This window comes from Mustela lutreola, chromosome 7 (genome assembly GCF_030435805.1).
Source record: "Mustela lutreola isolate mMusLut2 chromosome 7, mMusLut2.pri, whole genome shotgun sequence".
Taxonomy (NCBI): domain Eukaryota; kingdom Metazoa; phylum Chordata; class Mammalia; order Carnivora; family Mustelidae; genus Mustela; species Mustela lutreola.
Genome location: NC_081296.1, coordinates 110211538 through 110238973, shown reverse-complemented (window position 1 = coordinate 110238973; position 27436 = coordinate 110211538). Strand labels below are relative to the sequence as shown.

Sequence of the window (27436 nt, the reverse complement as noted above, 5' to 3'; positions counted from 1 at the left end):
ACTGTCTACAAAGATTACTCTCTTCGGGCAAGGCCATGTTGCTTTCATCCCAGTGTATTAAATGAATGTCTTGATGAGTTAACGGAAATGGGCTATAACACATGACATTTTAGTCCAACCGGAACATACTGCTAGGATCAATTATTGCAAGTCATGATACTTATCTGACTGGTCATGTTCAATTGGTTTATCAATTCACTTCCCCTTAAATCTAACCTGTGGTGTGCCACCAGTATAATTTTATACTTTTGCATACAAACCTCATGTTCTTTTTGCCAGAAAAAAAAAAAAAAAAAAGTAAGCTACTTTCCTACTGAAAACTCACCCGGTGTGCAAAACTTGGAACCCATCCTTCTGTGTACTGAATCAACTCTACATCATCTTAAGGGCGGTCATGTAGACAAAGAAAGATGGTTCTGAATTCTGTCTGGTGATCATTCAGTGCTGATTCTCATAGAGTAGCCTGAGGGAGGATTTTACTGACACCACACACATATATGAGAAGAGTTTGGGTTTGTCTGGTTGTCGGTCCAATTCAGTGCAGGTAAGATGGCACAGAAACACCTGAAAGGGCCTCCCTCACCTTTCCTGGACCAACGGTACTCCCACCCCTGCGTCCGTAACCTTATTTCCTAACTTCCTTCCAAGGACAAGGAGGAAATACCACTGCTCCTACCCAAGACCAATCTTTCTGCTGATGCCTGGGGTCTCAGTATTCTTCCCTTCCCAAGGATTCTGCTCCTGACGCTATCCCTTCTCTCTCCCGAATCATCCACTTCTCTCTCCCTCCTACTAGATCTTAGCATCCGTTATCAAACACATTCTAGAGCTTCTCAAACTCTGTGACTCTGCGGGGGTGGGGGGTGGTGGCGTTTGAAAGGACCAATTTGTTTTTTAAATTTCAGCCTGTCACTGATACATTTTAAAAGTACAATCAAAGTGAGTATCAGGAAAATGATCACCTGCTTGGAGGCTTCAGGTACTATAAAAAGTGCTGTACGTTTCCAAACTCCTCCTTGCCATTTCCCACCCAGCTCACTCTGTGCTGTTAACAGACACTTGGCCGCCCAGTTGAGGATACTCCAACAGCATTGTTCTAGACTAGTCTCTCACCTTAAAAAACACATTCCTTCCCTTGCAAACGTCCTCAAGCTACAGGCCCATTTCTCTGATTCACGTAGTGGCAATACTTCTTGAAAAAAATCTGTCACTAGTTACTACCCTCCCATTGCCTTACTCATGCCCTTCACTTCTCTCCTCTGCCGGCCCCACGGGGTGTTTCTACCCCAGAGCCCCACTGACACCACTCTTGCACAGGTTTCCAGGGCATGTGGCTGGTATCCTGCCATATCTGTACCTGGTATTAGAATAATGAAACTCTTACAGGCTAGTTGGCAAATAGACCCCTTCCCTGCACTTTCTGTTCTCTTCCTATGTAATACCATCAAATTCCATTATTAGCCAAAAAGCACTGATCTCTACCCAGAACTTCAATGACCACTTGGGGGTCTAATAAGCATCTCAAAATGTAGCATGTTCTAAACAGAACCTGGATTCCTCCTTCAACCCCTAGATTCCCCAGGTCAACAACTGGCATCTGATCTACTCAAGCTAAAAATCAATACCAAAGAATTAGCCTTGATCCTTTATTTTCCTCCACACCCACATTTAACCCTGCCTGTCAATACTCCCTCCAGACACGGTCTGCATCCTTCCATTTCTCCCCACCTTAGCTCCTGCTGCCGGGAGCTCCTCTTTGGACTGCATTACCCTCATCTTCAAACTGGTCTCCCTGTTTTCACATGTTACATTTCCATTTTTGTCTAGACAGTACTTGAAGGTATCTCTCAGAAATGTAAATCAGATTATACCTCTCCCTTGCTTAATCCTCCAATTTGCTTGGCCTAAGGGCCCCACCTATCCAAGCTCTTTTCATTTCATTAACCTCCTCCTTCACCCTGCTCCTTCCTGGGGGCCATGGCACTTGCTCCTGCTGCTGCTTCATTTGTGGTCTGTTTCCCTCCTCTAGAATGCAGGCTCCACCAGAGGGGAGCCTGGGCTGCCTCCCTCCAGTAACTAGATGAGTATCTGATACACAGCAGGTGCTCGAGAAATGAAACTGACGCATGGATGATTAGGACAGTGACCCTCAACCCTGGGAAAGAGGCAGGTATCATGTTACAAGAAAGAACTGTCACATTTTTCTCACCTAGGTGGGTGCTAATAAGATGTTACCATCTAAAAGTAGTGTAAAACACCTAAATTAAAAACCAAATGAACAAAACCAAGCCTGTAAGGTCCAGCAACACCCAGGATCAGGACTATGAAACTGAGCAATGTGCAAGGCATTTGGCTTCCTTACCCCAAGGATCAGAATGGATTTGGCATCATACCTCCCTTTAGGGGCCTTGGAAAACACTTCGTCACTTCCTGTGACAATTTTTAATATTTTTCTCTCTCAAAAGCTACACTCTTTTTTTCTGTCCTTTATGTACACCTATTCTAGAAAATAACTACTATGAAATTGTTGCTATACCAATCAGACTTTCTCACACTTACCCCATCTCTTAAATTCCGATCAAACTGATACTTTTTTCCCTAGGCAATAGTATTTCTGAGCTCCGAGCCTACTCTGTTTCCACCGTGGGAAAGGCAGCACAAGGCCCTTCTCTGGTTTGGTCTGATGTTCTGCTTTTATATGCTCAATTAGCCTAGAAATCATTTTAAAGAATAATGGCTACAATGAACAGCCCTTACCACCAAGGTTCATGCTTGAGAAATAGGAATGGTACAGTGTTTTTTGCTCAGAAACCTTTCTCAATGATAGGTTGGGGACACAAAAATGTGTAAAAGGAAGAAAAAAATTAAAACAAGCTTGATTTTTCAGGATCTTCTAAGAGTTATTTAATTCTACTCTGCTTAGAGTGATCTGATATTAATCCTCCAATATGTCTAGTTATTTTGCAAGTGGAATCAGATTATTTTAGTAAAAATGACAAATGTGTTCTGTTTCCTTAGTAAATCAATAAATCCTTGTTGAATTACCATGCTTCATTTAAAGAGGTCAACCTGGTACTATGTGGGAATGTAGAACTCAGCAGACATAAATCTTACTGCTGCCATTAACACCTTCTCTGCCCTTAGTACTAGTCATCTTTCCTTTCAAAGACCCAGATTTCCCAGCTATGGAAGGCAAGTGGATAGTACAGTGTAGTTCGGTATTTCTCAGCGCAGTCTATGAACCTCCCAGGGTCCCTGAGACCTTTTCTAAGGACCAGGTCCATGAAGCCAAAATTGCTTTCATAATAATACAAACATGCTGTTGGCCTTTTCCACTGTGCTAACATTTATCCAAATGGCGCTAAGGCGATCAAGTGCTTTCATAGGAATCAAACCAGTGGCACCAAACTGTATTAATGGCCTCTGTATTCTTTATTGGCATGCACTTGCAGTTAAAAATAATGCTAGTTTCACTTAAGTATGCCTTTGGTGAAGTAGTAAAAAATTACTTTTATTAAATATTGGGCCTTTCACATAATCATCTATATAATGAAATGGAAAGTGTGCAAAAAAGCATTTAGAAGTTTATAACAGTATGGAGGTTCCTTAAAAAATTAAAAACCAAACTGCCATGTGATTCAGCAATCCTGTTCCTGGGTATTTATCAAAGTAAATGCTGAAATCAGGCTCTCAAGGAGAGATCTGCTCCCCAGGTTCACTGTTGCATTATTTACAATAGCCAAGGTATAGAAACAACCTAAATGTCCACCAGAGGGTGAGTGGATAAAGAAAATGTGGTAGAAACATCCAGTAGGTTACTATTCAGCCTTCAAAACAAGGAAATCCTGCCACAAGCAACAGCATGGACGAACCCAGAGGACATTACAGTGCTGCAGGATTACAATTATAGGAGGTACCTTAAGCAGTCAAATGGAAACTGAGCATGGCGGTTGCCAGGGGCTGGGGGATGGAGTGAAGTGGGAACCATTGTTCAACAGGTCCAAAGTTTCAGTTCTACAAGACTAAGAAGTTCCAAAGACGTGCTGTCTAGTGCTGTGCCAAATAACGCATTGTGTGTTCAGTTTGTCAAGAGGATGGATCTCATGTTAAGATTCTCATGAATCTTTCATTCATTCTGCACTTGCAGAGATGAGAAGGAAGAAAGTGAGCCATGGGAGTGGAATGTGTACCACAATGAAGAGTACGCGATCTCTGTCACAACAAGTCACCACAGAACAGTGATGAAGTTGCAGGGGCCTCCGCAGTGACATGTTGATTTTAAAGCGGTAAAAAAATGTATCACGACAACTGTAAAAATGTTCTTGATGTGCTTTTTCTGTGTTGAGACTCTGCTCTCTAGGGTAAAACGTGTGTCAAGAAAACTTTCTACGTAAAAAGAAAATCTTGTTAAGTAGAAGATTAATAATTTTGGAAAGTTATTAAAAAATTATTTTGAAGTCCTGTAAAATTATCAGCAGGGAAGCGTATGTATATACATATTTAGGAAGGGATTTTCTCTGGTAGAATGAGAAGAAAAAGTATTTAGAATATTATAAAATGGAATTGCATGAGGAGTAAAACCACTGTTAATATTTTGTCTAAAAATGATAAATCTTACTTTTGAGGCACTTAAATAATTGTCTATATCCATGACTATGAGTCTAGGACTGCTTAAATTTACTATTTGTTTTTAATTTTTTAAAGAAGATTTTATTTATTTATTTGAGAGAAAGAGAGAAGAGTGTGTGCGCACGTGGGAAAGGGGCAGAGGAAGAGAGAGAGAAGTAGGCTCCTCGAGAGCAGGGAGCCTGACGCAGGTCCTGACCCCAGGACCTGATCATGACCTGAGCCCAAGGCAGATGTTTAACCCACTGAGCCACCCAGGTGCCCATTTAGCTTTTTAAAAAATAGCTAGCACAGGGGTGCCTGAGTGGCTCAGTGAGTTAAGCCTCTGCCTTGGGCTCAGGTCATGATCTCAGGGTCCTGGGATCGAGCCCCGTGTCGGGCTTTCTGCTCAGCGGGGAGCCTGCTTTGCCCCACCCCTCTGCCAGCCTCTCTGTCTACTTGTGATCTCTCTGTCAAATAAACAAATAAAATCTTTTTTTTTTTTAGAAAGAAAAAACTAACACATTTACACGGTTCAAAAATCATGTGTCAAATACCTACCTGTGTACCATCTGCCTGATCCCCCACCCCACAAAGGCAACTGGTTTAATAATAATGTCTTATTCCTCCTCTTGGAGCTTTTGAATGCAGACACACGTTATTTAAATCATTTAACTATGCTAATATTTAATAATTAATATACTATTTAATATTTAATATATTTAATAACTTAAATTTATTATCATTGAAGATTAAGTAATCTTAATTGAATATATTATCAATGGCTCAATATAATGACATTAATATTTAACTCATTAAATAAATAAAATAAAATAAAAAATAAGAACTCATTAAATGGAGCTCTTCCCATGTCCATACATAAAGCTTTTTCTTGCTCTGTTTTACAGACTTGGAGGCCTCCTTCCACTATAGGGCTGTACCTGAAATTACCAAGTGGGGCCCCTCCAGAACGACATTTATGTTGCTTACAATCTTATGCTAGTAGTATTATTTTTTATTTAAATTCAATTAGTAATCTTTTGCTATTAAACCTTGCTTTGAGCAATGACTTGGTAAAAATGTCATTCTGCATGTATGTAGGGGTATCTCTGGGGTCAATCTCTAGAAAAAGAAGAATTTTATAAAGATAAGAGCTAAGTCAAAGAGTGTAAGCATTTTACATTTTTCACAAGCATTTCCAAATCACCGCCCCACTGAGGTCATACCAGTTTAAAGGACTCGGAGAGGGTTTCCTCACATGTCTGACAAAACTGTGCTGTGCAGATTTTTCCCTATCTAATAAGTGGAAATTAAGATCTCTGTGTGAACTGAATTCACATTTCTCTTTTTATAAGCCAGACTGAGGATATTTTCTTATTTTTCAGGGTTCCTTATTTCCCCTTTTTGATATTATCTGGAATACTGTTCTGACACCTGTTTCAAAATCATTCATTTAATAATTTAACATTCCATATAGAAATGCAAAGCCTCACGGTTCCCCATTTGAGTTTGCTTTTTTCCTCATTAGCCTTAATTTTAATTTTCTCTAGTTTTAACATATCAAATCTTAGATATATTATTAATTCTCTTCTTCTTAAACTGATGAATTTTTTTTCTATGATTATTTCCTTCTGTTTTCTTTTGATGTATTTTTGGACTTTTTATTACCTACCATTAAAGCTAGTCATAAGCCTGTTCTGTATTTTCTTACTATCATTTTTTAGAGAACTCTTGGAGACCAATGTTTAGTTCCTTGTTCCCTCCTTCCTTCTATAATGGAAGTACTTCAGATTTTTTTTTACATTTTCTTCTGAGTATGCGGTCAGTCACATCTCATGAGTTTTGCTACATAATGTTCCCACAATAATTTTTTAAAAGACCTAATAATTGCAGTACCGATGTCTGCATTTCTGGTTCAAGTGTTATTTAGGAGGTTTTTAAACATGTTCGCTTTTCAAAGTGGTTGGTTTTTAAAATTTTTATTATTGTTATTAATGGGTATTTTTACTGCAGTGAGACCTAAGAATGTAGCTTTTATCATTTCTGTCTGCAGTTTTAGAATCAAGTTTTTTTTCCCCTTAGTCTTCCAAAAGCCACATAGGAATTAGATTTTATATTATCCTCTCTGCTTTCTCCTTGTACATCACCAAACACTACTGTGCTAGTTCTGATGACATACTGAAATGTGGAACTGAAGGAGAGTGTGCAAGAATTTCCACGAGGAAAAGAAAAGTGTGTCATGGGGACATCACAGACAGCAGGGCACCTATGGTAAAGTAGTATTTACTACGGCACCGTGTAGGTCAAAGTTGCTAGGAGCATGGCTCTTAAAAGTTCTCATCCCCGGAGAAAAGCTGTCTAACTCCAGGTGGTGGCAACGTTAACGGTCTTCTGTGGTGATTACTTTGCCATAGGCACAAGTATGGAACCATTACATGATACCCCTGAAACTGACGTCATGTTAATGATACCGCATCCGAAAGAAAAATAAAGAGGTTACCTGAAACATATCCGTATCCTTATCATGCGTGTATTCCACCACCACAGTCTGATTCCTTGACAGAGTGTACGATATACTGTGTTGACCTTTGCAGCTGATAGCCTAATAATGAAATAAATACATACAAAAATTCAATAAAATCTCATTTCAGCACTTAACTGCAATTCTGCTCATAGTTAACAAATATCACTCTTCCAGCGAAACCAGTACAAGCCAACTTTTTTTTTTTTTTTTTTTTTTTTTTAAGTCAGAGCCTGTCCCTGGGGTGCCTGGGTGGCTCAGTCAAGTGTCAGACTCTTGATTTCCAGCTCAGGTCATGATCTTAGGGTCGTGAGGATTCTCTCTTCTTCTCCTTCTGCCCCTCCCCTGCTCATCCTCTCTTTCTCTAAATAAATACATAAAATCTTGAAAAAAAAGTCGGAACCTATCCCTATGCTGTGCCCTGAATTATAGAGAAGCTAACAGTTACAACTCCGATTTTACTCAACACTTTTAGAATGAGCAATATTTAAGTCAAATCAAAGTTAATTTACTAGTTTGCAAGATTTGATTTAATCATATTTCTGGAAAAACATACAGTTTCTCCATATTGCCTTAACTCACTGATTGAATTTTTAGATTAATCATGTTTATTTAAAAATTTTAAAATTTATTTCAACACTACAGCAGTTAGTTAAGTCAATGACATTTTGTTATATTTTCCCCATGCAATAGAGATTGTAATCTAGCAAAAAAAAAAAAAAAAAAAAAAAAAGTCATTGAAAAAATAAAAGTGTTCTGTAAGGATTTCTATATATTATTCTAGCCAGTGATAATCATACAAGATTTACGTAAGATGGAGAACAGAGCATAAGTAGTTGCTTAACCCAGACATTTACTAAGTTAATAAATAAGGAAGCTAAGTTAATTTTATCTTTCCTATTTTTAGACTCAAGCTAATAGCCTTTTTAAAAGAACCTAAAAACCAGTAAGACAATATTCTTATTTTCTCCATAATGATATATTTGAACACATCTTAAGCTGTGGTCACACACTTTTAATACTTCCAAATTAATGAAGAAGTTTATTTAAATTGTACTCCAAATTATTTCAATTACATTTTATCCATTCCACTTCAACCTAATTTATCTTCATTTCTACACTTTTACATTAAGTATAATAAATAAAATTTTAATGAGCCTTTCTATGAAACATTTATTGAATAATGACACTGTATGAGGACCAAGAAAGCATTTGGAAGTAGCTGGACATATAAAGCATGTTAATGAAATTGTACCCTGAACATTTATATTTGACTAACATAATTGCTTAAAGCAAAAAGTAGTACAACATTCCAAATCAACTTTGAAGTTAGCCTGGTTAATCTCATGGTTATTTAATCATCTGGCCTGAGGAGCTTCGTGACTGAACTGTTTTGTTCTACGTGCTTCATTAAGACAATACAAGTATTGGAAATAATTTAAATATTTAATATGGCCAGAAATCTAAAAAAGACTTCTTAGACTACTCAACTCCAGTAACAAAAATAGTCTTAAATTTACATTGGTCTGAGTCAGATAAATCTAATGGCCTTGCTATAAGTGACATTTTTTGAAAGCCAAACTAATAGCTATTTTCAAGATAAATGGATGTTTATATTATAGTTAGGTGAAATAAATAAATAAAACTTGAATAAACAATTTTATTAAACTCAAACTTCTAAAACTAACAATCGGGGGTGATCATTTATAAACTAATTTTAGGTTTCCTTAAAAAAGTGCCTGTTGGGGGCCCCTGGGTGGCTTAGTGGGTTAAAGTCTCTGCCTTTGGCTCAGGTCATGATCCCAGGACCCTGCTCGGAAGGGAGCCTGCTTCCTCTTCTCTCAAATAAATAAAATCTTAAAAAAAAGTGCCTGTTGCAATTTAAAAGTATTCAATTTACAAATATCTCAACTCAAAACAAAAGTTTTATGGCATATACTTTGCATTAAATAAGAAATACCAGCAAAATCAGGAGTTCACAAGTGCCACAACAACTCCATTTAAAATGCCATACATTTTTGTATGATCGTAACTTCTTAAGTATAGTGTTTCTCAAACTGCCATCAAAGTTGCCTTAAACTGGAAGAAAGTCACCTGAACCTTGGAGACATCTGGGAAAGCACACTGTAGTGAAGTTTCTCCTCTTACAACATTTTACTTGAAAATCATCGTAAATTTTTATATTCCCTTCCACAATATGCTGACTGGTTTTAACATTTCCAGACTTACTGGGAAGCTGATGCCCGGGGAGGATGCGCTGTGCTCACCCCATAACCCAGCACAGCCCTGGGCATGGGAACCCACAGACGCTTCCATCCTCCTCCCAGAAAGGCCGGAAATAGCCATTCTACAGGCCCTATGTTGTTGGTGGGCCCAATCCTTTTGACAGATTCTACTCAAACTATTCTTGTGACCCAGGTTAACATAAGCTCGCATATCACACGGAACAGGCTACTGATAGGGAAGCCCTACCCAGGAACTGTTCACGGTACAGGGGAGCGCACAATCCAGGCTGACCCCCGTCTGGCCGACCCCAACAGGGAAGGAAGCGCAGGGACTCTGAAGCCTTGAATGCCTGATCCAGGACACCTTGAATGGTGAGCCCACTTAAAATGAACAACTTCAGTCTTCTGCTGCCTTTTATGTGGCTCAATGTGAATGACCAGGGTTAGGAAAGGTGAACGCTCTTGGGTTAGGGAAATGCTTTTTCTGAGACTTTTTGATTAAGAAAATATCATAGGCAGGCTATGTTCAGAAGCTTCTGGATGTAGGGAAGATGGAGAAGTGGGGGAAAAGAGATTCTGCAGGGAGAAATGAATCCCACAAAGTGGGGACTGGCTCTGGACCAGCAGGTAACAGACTCCCCTGGGGGCAGAGATGGCCGAGAAGCTTCAGAATTGGACTGACAACCACCTCTCCGTTGCTTTCAGTTCTCGCAGTGATTCCCTTCAGTTGAAGCCAGGAGGACAGGCCTGCCTGGACAGAGTCCTGAGTGCTGGCGGCGTGTCAGGCTGCACCCACAGGGAGGAGAAGCATAGCTGGCCCTCAGAAGACTGGGAGGTAAGCCAGGACTGGGCTTTGGAGCAAAAGGTGGCAGTCCACACCAGGCCCCCTGAGAGTACCAATGGCATCCTCAGAAACAAATGGAGAGATGCAGACTGCCCTTGATGACACAAATTGGGCTCAGAATGATCTCATGTGCACACTGAAGCCAAGAGTGGGGCCAGATTCTGTTAGTGGTGGTGGGGCCGGGTAGGGGGGATCGGAATAGAGTTGGAGCTTGAAGTCCATTTTTGCTTTCTTTCTGGCAAGTATCTAATGCATTATTACCCTCTTCTCTTGTCAGAAGTACCAATTTTTCAACAATACTTCTAACATTTAAAATAGGACTTTTGGAAACTCAGCGTCTTGTAAATTACAGATTCACCGACTTGCGTCAATCATTGCAGGTATTTTGGAAATAGGAATTTCCCCAAGGTAACAAATTGCTTTGAAATCTATTTCTGAAATATCATACAGAAAGGCAAGTAAGGCTTCCTCCTGGCACTCACTGTAATATAGCTCAAACACAATTACTGTAACACAATGTAATCTTTATTACACCAACTCAAACTCAGAAACTAGGTACTTTACAATTGTAAGGAAAACCAGCCCAACTAGCTTGCTTGGTGGATCCTGCTGCTCTCCCCTCTGTGCTTTTCTACTATGGGGGGGCGGAGGGGAGGGGCCTGGATGCTGACTCTCTCTCAGCGCTGTGAGTAGCTTTATCTGTTTTCCATCCCAGCACTGCGGCGCGGTAGGCACTCAGACTATGTCCATGTCCGAGGACTCAATGAACTGCTACAGACGGACGGTGAAATTTAGAGCTTCCTTCGTCAGGTCTCTCCCCTTCACCCTCCCCACCGCTTTTTATTCACCAAGGTGCCCACTGTGACACCTGGGCTTAAATTTACAGCATGTGATTTTTATCGGGTGAAAAATACCACAATTGGGCAATTACAGATTAGACAATTACAATTACAGATCCACAGAACAAGAGGATTCCAGCTTTATCCAGCTTAGGCAATCTTTGCAGATATTCTTGATGTAACAACATACGAGTATATACATTGCACCACCTTGCAATCCCAGTTGCCCAAGCTCGGCCCCTTCTGAGCCAAGACAGTTTCTTCCTTTCTTAGCTTTATTGTCACAAGTTCTGTTCCACTCAGCCCGCCTCTGCCTCCAGGGGAGCAAGCATTGTGGTCCTGGTCCAATGCAGATGAAATGTCAGGGAGTTTTCTGAGCTCCCAGACTCTAAAACAAGGATGGCTGATAACATCTAGAGAATTTGCTGGCTCCTAGAAGGCAGCAGGTACCTATCTAAGAGCACATATGGAGATATCAAATATGTAATGATACCGGAAAGGCAATCCTGAAGACGTCTGATAGGATGGACGCATGTCTTTATGGCAGCCACAGAGGCTTCATTCACATAGTGGAAGAGGAAAACAATCAAACCTTTTATTTGTTACGAAGCAGTGGGATCAGCTCTCGATCACAGAGCAGAAGGGAAAAGTCCACTGAGAAACTAACTGGCTTCTAGAAAATACTAATTTATTATAGTTATGATTGAGCCTACCTAATTCAAGCTCTATAAGGCTGCTAAGTGAGCCTTTATCAACTGTGTAGGGAGAGAAAATGGAATTCATCACTGTGACAGATATCGTCAGTTACCTGCCTAATGCCTTTCTCCTGACTAGCTGAGCTGGCTTCCTGTGAACAAGCCTGAAAGCTCTCCCAGGCTCTGTGGCTAGCACACGGAGATCTGAGCCAACACTGACCAGTGGAACTTAGGAGAAATCTGGTGTGGGGTTCTTTGGGATGGGAGCCATCAGGAGAGATTCTTTCCTTTCTCTGTTACTATAACAGTACTGTGAGGTTTGGAGTGGAGGGGGCCATCTAGCGCCATGAAAGGAAGGTCCAGAGCCTCTCAAAGAGGTGGGCCAAGCCCTGACATCTGTAAGTTGAACCACATCTGCAACTACCTGCTCCACAGCTGGAACTACCTGGAACTACCTGCTCCAGACAACTTCTGAAAGAAAAATGAGGGGTTTTAAGGCTGCTTTTAGTAGGGCATTTGGTTACTTGTGTCTAAAGCATCACTCTACTCTTTGGCCCTCATTTTTTCTCTTCTGGGTTTCCCCTTTCAGTCAGCGGCACTATCATATTCTCAGCCCCCCGCTACTTAAAACAAGCCTCACTTGTCAATGTTGTCCATACACAGTTGGCATTATCACCAGGATTAAAGCCAGGAGCACTGGTTTCACAGCATTGAGACAAAAATCAAATACAAGTAGAATAAACAATGTGTTACATTTCAGGCTTTCTCCTCAAATACAAAACAGTTATTGGGCAAAACTGATTTATTCCCCAAAGGAGTTTTAACAGCTCTTCTAACAGACTAGAGCTTTCTGCTCTGGAGAGGACTAGGCATCATCTATTCTATCTTTATTGAATCTGGGTTGCTTTTAGGAACTTGCTTGACCAACAGAATGCACAAGAAGTGACATATGGGACTACTTCCAAGGCTGGGTCAGAAGTAGCCTTACAGCTTCTCCTTAGTACCCTGGAACACTCACTTTTAGAGTCCTGAGTCCCCACAGAAAAAGCTTAACTACAAGGAGAGGCCTTGCAACCCAAAATGCCATGTGGGAAGAGGGGAGGCCCCAGAGCACCAAGACCCCAGACAGAGGAGTGAAGAAGCCACTGTGGGCGTGGATTCTCTGGTACCAAATGTCCCAAAATTCACGATGGGGGATCAGAGACAAATGACCCATGCATGCCCATCCCAAAGTCCAGACTCACAAAATTATGAACAAAATCAAATAGTTTTAGCTAAGCTACTAAGTCTACCACACAGGGAAAGACAACTGGACCAGTCAATTTTCAAGGCCTATTGGTGTCTGAGCCTTTTTTCTCTTATGTCGCTCATCACTTAAGACATTATGGTTATCTGCGTATTCCCCTTACCACTGCCCAAGGGTGTGGGATTAGTTGTGTGACCATAGCAGACGGCCAAGAACCTCCACAAAGTGCTTAAGTTTCTCATGGCACTTTCATGTGCTTCTGAATGCAGGCTAAGAGGCGGCTGTCTGTGGCTTGAGCAAATACGTATTTGGACTGTGATAATCTTCAGTTGTGGGAGGAGATGTAAATAGGGTCTCATATTACTATTTAAAATTGATATTTATGGGTTAATACATAAAAGGAATCTGTAAGGCATTCAAAGCATTCTCAGAGGAGGCAAAGCTACCAAGTTGGTCACGTGGGTAATTTTCAGGCCTTACGTGTTTGCATCAGGAATAGAAGGGATGCTAGAAATGCAGGAGAGAAAAAGAGCTAGTTACGTTAGATATTAGGAAGCCAAACTCAACTATCATGCACACCAATGCGGACATGCCTTACTAGAGTCGACCTCACTTAAGGGAATACTGTGTTTGTGTAAGTGTGTGAATCTGAGTTTCAAATGAAATGAAACAAAATTATTCTTCTTCAAGTCCACATCTAATTTTTCTATTGCTGTGTCTTAGAACCAGATGACTCAAGAGTTTAATTATCTCTCTTGTCTAGACATCCTGGATGCCAACTTTGACAGGACAGCAGTCCCTATTCTGGAACCACACAGAGTCTGACTAAATCAAATGACCGTGGTTTTGGAAACAGCAGCACCCTGCCGAGTCTCTTCCATGAGTAGATGTAATTAGTGTTGTGCCTGCCTCTCCAAAGAGGGGACCAGACACTTGGTGTGGCTTACACTGAAGGAATCTTTTCCAAATAAATCTCAACATTTCACAGAGCTGCTCTGAAGAGCTTTGCATCACATATCCAGAGGTGGTGGTATTCTGTGAGGCTGTTCACAGCACCCCCTCCTTCAGTTTCCAACAAAACAACTCGGGAAGAAGTCGGAAGTGACCTAACATCCCACCCAATGGGAACAGTCCTAGGAAGCATCCTGCACACCCTACTTGGGAAGCCAGTAATGCCTTTGTCTTCTGGGTTCCCCACCAAGAACCCTATAAGCCTGTGTTTCCAACAGCCTTCCAAATGATGTCCACAACTTAGCACTCTTTACTGAGACAAAGGAAAGTACATGCTCCCTGGCCAATTATTCCGGATGTTTACAGCAAGTCTATTTTGTGTCACTTTAACTGTTAGCTCTAATTTGTTAATATTTCAGTCCGCCCTATGATTTAAATCAAGAGCTATGCAAAAGGATTACTGCACAGAGGACCTGATAAAACAGATAAATAACAACCCTCACCTCTCACAGCCGTTCTGGTTACTGAACACAAGTATTCTAGGACAGGGTAGATCGCTGCAAACATCTTAATTGGTACAGAAAAAAAATAATGGAAACTATTTTTGGGGTAATGCTGCACAGCACCAATGAACTGAACCTTTTCTGCCCAAGCCAACTTCCGATATTTATGTTTATGGCAGAGACAGACCCACGTAGGAGCCTATGAATGAGTTTGCTGTGAACTGTGCAGTGGTTTGGAAAAAGCAGAATGATTTTGCCGTCCAGAGCAGTGTGTCCACGAGGATGCTGGGCCAGTGTGGCAGGGCGCATGGCCACTGCCCTGGAAGGTCAGCAGCACTGCAGCACCTCATGGCAATGACCATCGATAAACCAGCACACGCCTGGACATCGGGCAGAAGCAGCTATTCTCGCTAGGGGGTTGCCTCATTGGACTGCCTCGCTTATCCTGCTGACTTCCAAGTTCATGTGTGATTTAGGAAAAGGGAGTAAGACCATGTGTGGGCACTGCAGCGATCAACTCGGTCAATGGCTTCTGATGCTGGGAAAACCACACGCTGGACCCCAGCTTTGAATACAGTCACTCACCAACAACAGTCACATTCCATGACCTCTTTAGTTACCTTGATCATTCATCGGCAGTGGGTGTCAGCACCAGGAGCACGGATTTCACTGTATTCAAAGCCGAGGGAATGAGGCACAACATGACATTTCCTCTTCTCAAATGCAAACCTGTTCTTAGAGCACCACTTCACCACCCGAGGGGGTTTACCATCAGTTCACTGTCTTCCAGAACATATGCTTTGGAGATTACGATTCTGTTTGGCTTTAAATATATGTTCGATATTGACTGTATTAATTAGAGATAATCCCGGTATGACAAACATGTTTTTCCAGAACTAATGACTTTTATGTCAGGCTGACAAGTATAATTAAGCAATAAATCCTCCATCAGTCTGGCTCAAATTGCTACAGGGAAGATGAGGTCTCTGCCATCCTTGTCAATTTATGTATAAAATATGTATGAGTGCTATTTCTAAAGAGAAGAGGTGGCTAAAGGAATTCATAATTTATTTTGCATGAACACACTCTTTAAAATAGTCCATCTTTTCAAAGAGCCATATTTCAAACAAGTGCCTGAACCATGGGTACGATTAGAAAGTCGCAAAGGTGCTAACTTGGATTTCATCAAAATCAACAGTGGTTCACTGAATAAATAAATAGAAAAGATAAGCCTGTTTGTTAGAGGCAATGGCTTTGAGCCTGGCACTGGGCCACTCCCACGCCCGCCTAGAATCGGCTCACTGAGCTATGTGATGAACCCTGGCAGAGAACTTACCGCATGCATAGGCTGCACATGGGCTGGAGGGACATGGTCCATCAATCCAGCAGACACAGATGCCAGAGAAGATACAAACACTGGAGGAGAACCTGTTTCCAATTTGGAGTCACTCCTAATTACAAGGAAGTTGGATGTGGTCAGTGAGACAAGTCACAAGAGAGGACCTCAGATAGAGCTCAGAAAATAGGAACCGCCAAGAGCTGCCGCTGGAGAGGTGGGCAAGAACACATTCACATGCCTTGGGGGGAGATGTGTCCCAAAGGAATTGTACCATTTATATTGGATGAAAAGCTCCTCAAAGGCAGGAACTCCTCTCTTTTCAAATCAGCCTTCACTCAGGCAAGCTTAACAGTCCAGGTCAAGACGAATTCCCACATGCCACCTGGACAAGATATTTAAGGGCTGGGGCCTCAGTTGTGTCATCTTACAAGCATTGGTCCTGTGTCCAGGAAGGTCACTGCTCTCTCAGCAAGGTCACTGCTTCAGTTACATCTTATCACCGGATGATTTCACATAACAGGTACCTTCAGAACCTACTAAGCTGCCAAATATGCAATCTCTTCTTTTGTTACTTGTCTTATTGCTTCTCTTTGGGGAACTAGGGCTGAAGTGCAGTGTTCCCACCTAGGAGGTGGTGGCTGGGTCACACAGCCTATTTCTTACAGTGACTTTCAAAGCATGCACTTTACTGCAGACTCTGCAGACGGCTTTCCACACAGATTGAGGAGCAGCCCCCATAGAGCAGAAGACGATGCAGGACGGATGCGGTCCCGGAAGGGCAAGGCAACGCTCTGGAGCCTGACCGGTCTCCACAGCCGATGTCAGAACCGCTGGTACCCAGAGTCCACCCCTCAGCAAGGACCGCCCCATCCATGGTAGCCTGGAGAAGAGTGGGGGCCGTACTTGGAGAAACTGACCTCCAACAAAGTCATTCTTCAAAAAAAAAACAGCGCTTTCTCTTTTGAACAGTTTATGGTTTTAGATGCGGACAAGAAGGAACATGGGAAGAAATGAAGATATTCCTGTGAGAATTAAACCAAAGGTGGGATTTCTTACGGCCGGACACCTTCAGACAGACCGCAATGCCTAACTGCAGTCTCACGTAAGAACAGGAGCTGGTGAGGTTTATGGAGAGAGATTTAGTTAGTCGGTGGACAAGGCTCTAAAGGAGGGTACATGTGAATCTGTTTGTTGCAACGAATGTTTACTTACCTGAACAAGTATTTGCAGACACAGGGAGCTACTTGCCATGGGAAACAAAGCAAGTTGAAAGAATGAACCTGAATAAATATGAATTATAAGGAAAAACAAAGCACCTTGAAAATGACTAACCTGAAAAAGATTCATTGTTCAGTAATTCCATTTACATGCTTCCTTTTAAGTAATTCATTTACTGGGTAAAACAAGGTATACCTTCATTCCTATATTATTCCACAACACATGTTAGTCAAATCATTATGCTGTATCCCTTGAATTTATACACTGCCATATGTCACTTATATCTCAATAAAACTGGAAAAAATTCCAAGGTGTAACTTGTTTCTAAAGAGCACTGGATAAAAAATATATAGGAATCCACCACAAATTAAGTGGTACAGTGAGTCGGTAGTAAATGCAAGCCCTAATTTGTTGCCAGGAGCAGGCAAACTTCCAGATGCTATAAACTCAATCTGGTATGAAGGGACTATATTAAGATACCCAAAGATGTACCATATAATTACTTAAACATATAGGCCAGTTTATCAACTGTCAAAAAGATCCCTTGAGTAATGAAGAATAAAAAGGCTGAAATTTACCCGTGCTCAAAATACAAAACCTTATCAATTATTTATAGTGATAGAAGCCAAAGTCCTCATTTAAAAAAATGTTAGGTTAAAAAGGAGGGGGGTAACATTTCAAAATTTTCCCCTCATTTTAATTCAATTTTTATTTTTAAGGCTTGGTCTGGATTTAACATTGTCTCTCTGTTGGAGAACCTCCTTTTCTTTATGGAATAAAACCATCCAACAAGGCCACATCATAGCTACACAGAAGCGTGAAAATATTTACTCTCAAAAGACAACATTTATCTTGGCAGCTGATATTTCCAAGATGGGCAGCCTGCTGGAATCATACTAGCTGCAACCCTAATCCACATAACTTTGAGTAAGACGATGGCTGTCTTTTCTTGGAAGTATAAGAAAACATCCATGGATCTGACACATATACCTACCAGCACACACGCAAGCCATCCAGAAATGCTTTGGGGAGAAGCTTGAATGTGTATTTGGATGTTACTTCTCAATCCTGATTCAACTGAACTTTTTTTTTTTTTTTAATTCAACTGAACTTCTTAAGAGGGCCCTTATTATCTGCATGTCCTTAAGGCCATTTTCTGAATCTATTTCTTTACCTGTAAAGTATGGGAACTACCTTCAAGAGTTGTTGGAAAAACTCAGATGTTTGTAAAGAACCCAGAGCACAGTGTCCAACATGTAATAATTATTATAGTCAGCTATTTTTATTACTAAAACATTCCTAATCTTTATTGGACAATTTAATTGTATAGGGTTCTCCAGGTTCTCGATTGATTCGCAAGGCAAAGAATACTTTTCATTAGTAATATGTGCACAAAGTACCAAATGTTACCAGTGAATTAGTATGCTCCTTCCAATTCCAGTCCTTAAGCAAAGGGAGAAGTGCTATGACCAATTCCCTGTGTATCCTTCCAGGGAAAATCTATGCCTATACTAACATAGTAGATGTATTTAAAAAATGATAGCATACTATATACAGTGCCTAGCTACTAGTGCTGTCTCAACCTTTTTGATGTATAGATGTAGCCTGACTTCTAATAAATTTAATAAATTATTTTTTCTCTCTTTTACAAGTGATGCTATAATAAATATCCATGTATTCAGTTTGCATATAGGGAGATAGATCTATAGGATAAATTTCTAAAAATAAAATTACCAGATTACATGGCATATATATAGTCAAAGTTAATGTCAAATTATTTTTCATAGAAGCTAAGCCAATTTAAATTCTTACCAGACAGGAAGTGTGTTCTCCCCACCCTCACCAACATCGGGATTTATTGTTAGAGTCTCCACAGTTGGATATGTGAAAAATGTCATGGTGCTTTTACTAAGCATTTCTACTGTTATAAATGAAGCTAAATATGTTTTAAAATGCTTAAAAGTCATTCCTTTTCCTTACTATGAAATGTTTACATCCTTTGCCCTTACTCTTATAGAACATTAGTCTTTTTCTTATTGATTTGTAGGCACTCTTTATGTATTAAGGAGATTACCTCCACGAATTCCTATATGAATTCCAAATTTCCCTATTCATTTGAGTTTTGACTTTACCTAAAAAAATTTTTTTTGCCATGTAGTTTTTTTTAACAAGTTTATACTGTGAAACTTTTAAAATTTGTTTTTATGGTTCCCAGAGTTTACCTCATAATCAGCAAGGCTTTCCTCACTTTCAGATAAAGCAAAGAATTTTCTATTTTTCTTTATGATTTAACTTTTTAAATTATAAAAATATTACTTAGGGGCACCTGGGTGCTTCAGTTTGTTAAGTGTCTTGTCTGCCTTCAGCTCAGGTCATGATCCCAGGGTTCTGGGACTGAGCCCTGCATTGGGGTCCCTGCTATGTGGGAAGCCTGCTTCTCCCTCTGCCTTTGCTGCTTGTGCTCTCTATAAAATAAATAAATAAAATCCTTACAAAATAAATAAAAAAAAATATTACTTAAACAACTTGTCTGAATAGTCAGTGTTTATAAAGAAGGCAGTTTCTGTTTTATGTATAAAGGTCACATTATACACATATCACACAAAATTTGTTTCTTCTTCTATGCACTGCTTGTATATTTTAAGGAAATGGTGTTATTTGATATATAATAACTCTTAGGCTATCATTGGGTTGCACCCCCTTTTCGTTATACAGAACCCTTCTTTGACTTAATACTTTTACCATTAATTCATTCTATAAGATTTTAAGTTCTGGTATCTTTGCATTTCATTTGTATGTTCTTCTCCATAATTTTACCCTCATTCTAAACCACTTTGTTTTAGTTTGTACTTTATACACAGCCTGTAATTGTATTTGTTTCTATGTGAGCCAATTCTTTTAATATGTAGGTTTAGAACACTTATGTTTATTGATAAGCACAAGATATATGTTATATTTTCTGTTTGTATTCCTACTAGTCTTACTAAAAACAGCTTTAGAGATATAATTGAGACACAATAACACAATAAATTGCATCTACTTAAAATGTGTAATTTAATAAGTCTGGACATGTTTATATACCTATAAAACCATCATAATCAAAATAACGTACATTTCCATAAACCACAGAAGTTGTTTTACCATGCTCCTCTGTAATTCAATCTTCTCTTCCAGCCCCTACATCTCATGCCCAGGGAGCCAATTAACTGTTTTCTGCCACTATAGACTAGTCTGCATTTTCTAGAATTTTACAGAAATGGAATTCTAAATTATGTACTTTTGGGGGGTTCTGGCTTTTTTTATTTAACATCATTGAGATTCATTCATGAGATCATGACCCCAGCCAAAACCAAGAGTTGGATGCTCAACTAATTGGGCTACCCAGGCGCCCCAGTATATGTTTAACTATCTGAGAAACTGCCAAACCATTTTTGAAATTGATTGTAGCATTTTGCATTCCAATCAGCATGGGAGCTCCAGCTGCTCTACACCATGCCAGCCCTTGGTATGGTCATCTTTCCATTTTAGTCATCCTTAGGAGTCTGTAGTGATACCTCACTGTGGCTTTAATTGTATTTCTCTAATGACATTGAGAATGTTTTCATGTGCTAACTGCCATCTCTGTCTTCTTTGGAAAGTGTTCAAATCACAAGCTGGTTTTATTTTTTTATTTTATATTTTTTAAGATTTTATTTATTTGACAGAGACACAGCAAGAGAGGGAACACACAAGCAGGGGGAGTAGGAGAGGTTGAGAAGCAGGCTTCCTGCTGAGTGGGGAGCCTGACACGGTGGATCCCAAGACCCTGGGATCATGACCTGAGCTGACGACAGATAGATGCTTAATGACTAAGCTGCCCACAACCCTCTTTCACTGATTTTTAAAAATTAGGTTTTCTTATTGAGTTTTGAGGACTCTATATATTCTGAATACAAATTTTTTTGCCAGATGTATGATTTGCAAATATTTCCCCCCCACTCTGTAGTTCATCTTTTCATTCTCTGAACAGTTTCTTCCAAAGAGAAGTTCTTAATATTTGCATCTAATTAACTTGTTCTTTTACAAATCGTGCTTTTGAGTCTAAGAAATCTTTGTATAATCCAAAATCACAAAAGTTTTTCTCCTAGGTTTCCTTTTAGAAGTCTTAGATTAAGATCTAGCATCCATTTTGATCTAACGTTTGATCTGGTGAAAGGTATGGATCAAAAATCACATTTTTGCATATGGCTATCCAAATGGTCCAGCACATATGTGTGCTACACATATGGATTTTGAGGTTACAAATAAATCTTACTAAGTTTGCAAACATGGAATCTGTGAATAATAAGGATCAACTGAATTTTATATTTTTAAGTGCTATTATAAGTGACTTTTTAAAAAAATTTCAATTTCTCAGCTTCCATAGTATCATTTAAAAAAAAAACAACTTTCACAACATTATAGTCTGTGCTTTTTGCCTTATGTTCTTTATTTTATATGATGGCTTACAAGGATATGTTTCTATTCTTGTGGTTACTTTTATGTATAACTATATATACATGGTTGTACTAACTCTAATGAGAGCAATAATAAATAAGAATATTTGAATTACCTCTCCACCATCCTCCCATATATTTTCGATTTTACAGTGTTTATTGCTTTTCTTTAACCATTAAATATAGTTATAGCTTTGTTTGAAGTGATTTTTTTTTTATCTCCCAGCAATAAAATCTGAAGATATTAGTATGCATACGCTACCTCTCACCTTTGACTCTTCCTCTCCCCTATTCTTTATTATTTCTACATTGTCAGAATTGATGACACTGTCATTCTATGGCAATCACTTTCTCTTTTGTTTTAGTCTTACAAAGCACATTGAATTTGATGCTAAGATGCTATAATCTCATTGCCAAAGATTCTCCACTTATCTCCTTGTTTTGGCTGAAATTTGTCTTTTGGTAATTTCTTTAGTAAGGGCTCTTAAAAATTCTGTATCTTAAGTTCTTGTATGTTCATCAATATTTGTCTGTTGGCTGTATATTTAAAAGAAGTCTGGAAATCAGTGAAGAAGTCTTGAGTCACTAGACTATGAATCCCTTTGGCAAAGGGATCAAAGCATTTAGAGTCGTGCAGGGACCTTCAGAACAACCGCAGATGAAATGGGTCACTACCGAAAATGGATACGAGGTTACTGTACACAAAAATGCTGTGCTCTGTGCATCTTCTATCCTAAATCTTTTACATCCTGGCAGTATTTGTTGAGGATATCATCCAAAGAAATCAGGGATGTTATGTAACACAAGAATCAGGTTGTGATGACAACAGCAGTAGGACGTAATGCGACAGTGGAAAGAACATCAGATCGGGAGTGAGACCCTTAGAGTGAGGCTGAGCCCCTCTAGAATGAACAGAATCCCTGGGCACATTACTAAAACCTGACAAACTTGGTCAAAACGGAAAGACATAGCACAGATTTTAAATGCCATTTTCCATTGAAAGAATATATTCTATGTATGGAGAAGAATTCTTTAACATCCCCTCCCCCAACTTCAGCTATTTCTTCAAATTAGTTTATATGCCTTGAGAAACTAAGGGCTGACAGATAAGAAGGGGGGGGGTGCAGTTTCATCTCAGTGAAAACTGTCTGATGTAAAAAATCTACAGATAATCCATTTATGCATAATCAGTCAACGGGAAAGTAAAACAGCAGGATATGGAGTGCAGTAGGATTTCAGATCTGACTTGGTTATTAAGTCATTAAGATGATTACTATCGATTAAAAGGTCTATCTGTGCAATAGGTAACACAATGTTTATTCCTCCAGTGATGCTGTGGAACAGAACTCTGAGAACTGCAGCTAAAATGACCAGGGTCAATGCTGTGTTCTCATACTTGCTAACTAGCTAACAGCAGCCATGTGAAAGAACAGATGTGCCTTAGGACTCTGCCTGCAGACTGCTGCTTAAAATAAATCTGTCCTGCCTCTAGTAGTTTTTGGAAAGAGACAGAATGGAAATAAGTTTGACAAATAAACGTGTTGCTATCTAGTGGATGGAACCTGCCCTGAATGGGAAGGCCTAAAGAGGTCTCCTATCAAAGAAACTTCAAGAGGAAAAAAAAAACTCTAGGGGACCAGAGCAGAAAAGTCTCATTTCCCGTACTTGGGAAGTCGGCACTCTATGGCCACATATTTAAACGCTAAGTTAGTTCGATGAGTCATTTGCATGCACACAGTACCCTGCTTGGACACAAGTGTAACCAAAAAACTCAAAACAGATTTATATCCTTTACCGCTTTGATTAGGTTTAATTCCCACATATCTTATGGTTCTTGGTGCTATAGTAAATGGAATAGATTCTCTAATTTCCCTGTGTTTTCATTGTTAGTGTATAAGAAAGCAACTGATTTCTGTACATTGACTTTGTATCCTGCCACATTACTGAACTGCTGTATGAGCTCTAGTAGTTTGGGGGTGGAGTCTTTTGGGTTTTCCATATAAAGTATCATGTCATCTGCGAAGAGAGAGAGTTTGACTTCTTCATTGCCAACTTGGATACCTTTTATTTCTCTTTATTGTCTGATTGCTGTTGCTAGGACTTCTAATACTATGTTGAACAAGAGTGGTGAGAGTGGGCATCCTTGTGGTGTTCCTGATCTCAACGGGAAGGCTGTGAGCTTTTTCCCATTGAGGATGATATTTGCTATGGGTTTTTCATAGATAGATTTTATGAAGTTCAGGAATGTTCCCTCTATCCCTATGATTTGAAGCGTTTTAATCAGGAATGGATGCTGGATTTTGTCAAATGCTTTTTCTGCATCAATGGAGAGGACCATGTGATTCTTCTCTCTTCTCTTATTGATTTGTTCTATCACATTGATTGATTTGCGAATGTTGAACCATCCTTTCAACCCAGGGATGAATCCCACCTAGTCATGGTGGATAATAAAGCTTCTGCACAGCAAAGGAAACAGTCAACAAAACAAAGAGGCAACCCACGGAATGGGAGAAGATATTTGCAAATGACATTACAGACAAAAGGCTGATATCCAGGATCTATAAAGAATTTCTCAAACTCAACACACACAAAACAGATAGTCATATAAAAAAAATGGGCAGAATATATGAACAGACACTTCTCCAATGAAGACATACAAATTGATAGATATCAGACAAATGAAAAAATGTTCATCATCACTAGCCATCAGGGAGATTCAAATTAAAACCACATTGAGATACTACCTTACACCAGTTAGAATGGCCAAAATTAGCAAGACAGGAAACAACGTGTGTTGGAGAGGATGTGGAGAAAGGGGAACTCTCTTACACTGTTGGTGGGAATGCAAGTTGGTGCAGCCAATTTGGAGAACAGTGTGGAGATTCCTTAAGAAATTAAAAACAGAGCTTCCCTATGACCCTGCAATTGCACTACTGGGTATTTACCCCAAAGATACAGATGTAGTGAAAAGAAGGGCCATCTGCACACCAATGTTCATAGCAGCAATGGCCATGGTCGCCAAACTGTGGCAAGAGCCAAGATGCCCTTCAATGGATGAATGGATAAAGAAGATGTGGTCCATATACACTATGGAGTATTATGTGTCCAGCATAAAGGATGAATACCCAACTTTTGTATCAACATGGATGGGACTGGAAGAGATTATGCTGAGTGAAATAAGTCAAGCAGAGAGAACCAATTATCACATGGTTTCACTTATTTGTGGAGCATAAGGGATAACATGGAGGACATGGGGAGATGGAGAGGAGAAGAGAGTTGAGGGAAATTGGAGGGGGAGATGAACCATGAGAGACTATGGACTCTGATAAACAATCTGAGGGTTTTGAAAGGGAGGGGGATGGGAGGTTGGAGGAGCTTGGTGGTGGGTATTATGGAGGGCATGTATTGCATGGAGCACTGGGTGTGGTGCATAAACAATGAAATCTGTTACATTAAAATTAAATAAAAAAATTTTTTTTAAACCCAGATTTAGGGGCGCCTGTGTGGCTCAGTGGGTTAAGCCGCTGCCTTCGGCTCAGGTCATGATCTCGGGGTCCTAGGATCGAGTCCTGCATCGGGCTCTCTGCTCAGCAGGGAGCCTGCTTCCTCCCCTCTCTCTGCTTGCCTCTCTGCCTACTTGCGATCTCTCTCTGTCAAATAAATAAATAAAATCTTTTTTTTTAAAAAAACTCAGATTTATAAAATAAGGTAAACATCTGTACTTTCATAACCAAATTAGCAAGAATTTCTACATCTATAGTGCTTTTTTAAGGTGGAGCATTTCATGAATGTTATTTCACTTAATCATCTGATCCACACAACAACTATGATATAGATACAATTACCCCCATTTTGTAAAATAAGGAAATGGACTTGGAGAGGATAGTCAATTTCCTTAGTTGATGGGTGGGTCTACAATGGCATTGAATCTTCTCTTCATTACATTTCATTTTTTTAAAAATTTTATTTAAATTCAATTTAGTTAACATATAGTACCTTATGAGTTTCAGGGGTAGAATGTAGTGATTTTGTCACTTGCATACGACACCCAGTGCTCATCACAACAAGTGCCCTCCTTAATGTCCATCACCCAGTTACCCCATCCCTCCACCTTCCCCTCCAGCAACCTTATTTGATCCCTATAGAGTCTCTTCTGGTTTGTCTCCCTCTCTGTTTTTATCTTACTTTTCCTTCCCTTTCCCTCTACTCATCAGATTTATTTCTTATATTCCACATGTGAGTGAAATCATATCATATTTGTCTTTCTTCGACTGACTTATGTTTGTTTTTTATCTTACCAAAGAATTTCCAAATTTTGTGGTGGGGGGGAGACTCACACGAACTTTCATAATCACTTGTAATTTATGAGATCATCGCTTAGCAAATCCCTCTGAAAGTGATGTAGTTGTCACCTATCAAACCCCCTTTCTCTTATTAGAAAGGAAGGATCATTAGTTGAAGCATGAGGAGAACGAGGAAGGGAAGGTATCATGGAAGCTGGATTTGTCAGAATGAATTACAAGAGCAAGCATTAATCAAAACTGTAGCTGTGGCAGAGGGATTAAACAGGAGAGATCAGGGAGGCCAGTGAATTTAGGTCACTTGTGAAATCACTGTACCCAATTAAAAAGTATTAATACAAGTTGAAATTGAAGCACATTCTTCAGAAGTTTCTAGAATCTCCTTGACAGCACACCATTTCTTGCCAATGCCATCCAGTCTGAAAAACTTCCTGAACTGAATAGCCTGAGAAGCTCTATGGTAGGTAGAAACCTATCTTTCTGTAGCCAGAACATTCAGGGGAAAAACAAAACAAAACAATTCTTTCCCATCTAGACATCTAGAGACCATAGTTTGGACCTCACCTCCAATATTTCCTTCTCTTGGTGCAGCATCTCCCATTCCTTAAATTTTTTTTTCAAAACTCCTGGCTCCAAATCCCTTTACCCCCCTTGGGGTTTATCCTACTCGGAGCACAGAGTGAACCAACAATTCTGTTTCCATCACTTCAGCATAAGCTTCTTGAGGTACTCATCATACTCTTTACATACATATTTACATACATGAGCATCATCAGACCTCAGATCTGTTTATGAAAATCTGCTTTGTATACTTTAAGAAGCAGCTTTCAGGATAATTTACATTTACTAAAATTCACCCATTTTACGTGTGCAGTTTGAGGACTTCAACAAATGAATAGTCATGTATATAGCCATTTCTTCAAGATTTAAAATGGTTCCATCAACCCAAATGGTGCCCTCATGACTTTGTAGCCAATCCCCTTCCCCACTTTTCCAACAACCACTGAGCTGCTTTCTGTTCGTACAGAATTAGGTCTTTTCTGTATTTAGCTTCTCTAAACTACCAACCCCTGTTGAGATCTACCTCTGTTGTTATGTCTATGATCTGTTCCTTTTTCTTTTAAAAGTACATATTCATTCATTCATTTATATATTTATGGAACAGATGGAGAGAGCACAGAGAAGCAGGTTCCCTGCTGAGCAGAAAGCTCAATGCAGAACTCGATCCCAGGACTCTGAGATCATGACCTGAGCTGAAAGCAGACGCTTAACTGACTAAGCCACCCAGGTGCCCTTGTTCCTTTTTCTTTTATAGCTGTATTCTGTTGTATGAATACACTATAATTTGCTCATCCATTCATCAATTGATGGATATTCAAATTTTTTCCAGTTTTGTGCTATCATGAATAAGGCTATGGATTTACATTTTCACTTCTTCTGGGTAAACACCTAGGAGAGGATGGCTGGGCCATATGAGGAGCAGAAAAAAAGCTATTATTATATCTTTATTCACACTCACAACATGTCACACATTCAACGTGTGAGTTTTTCACACCATACCATTCTAACATTAACTGCCTGGAGTTAGAGCAGATCCCACAGGTTAAAGGTTCAGTCCCACAAGATTGCTCCCACTTCAGACCTCAATCACAAACAGTAGGTCCCCTGGTTATT

At 39.7% G+C, this 27436-nt stretch overlaps 1 protein-coding gene across 1 annotated transcript in view; it reads right to left on the bottom strand.

The window, feature by feature from the left end:
• PELI2 (pellino E3 ubiquitin protein ligase family member 2) overlaps positions 1–27436 on the bottom strand; it is a 197805-nt gene that overhangs the window by 34220 nt on the left and 136149 nt on the right. Inside the window, exon 3 of the mRNA XM_059182173.1 lies at positions 7106–7207. Within this exon, the coding sequence (XP_059038156.1) occupies positions 7106–7207 (102 nt within the window). The remainder of the gene's footprint in view (positions 1–7105; positions 7208–27436) is intronic.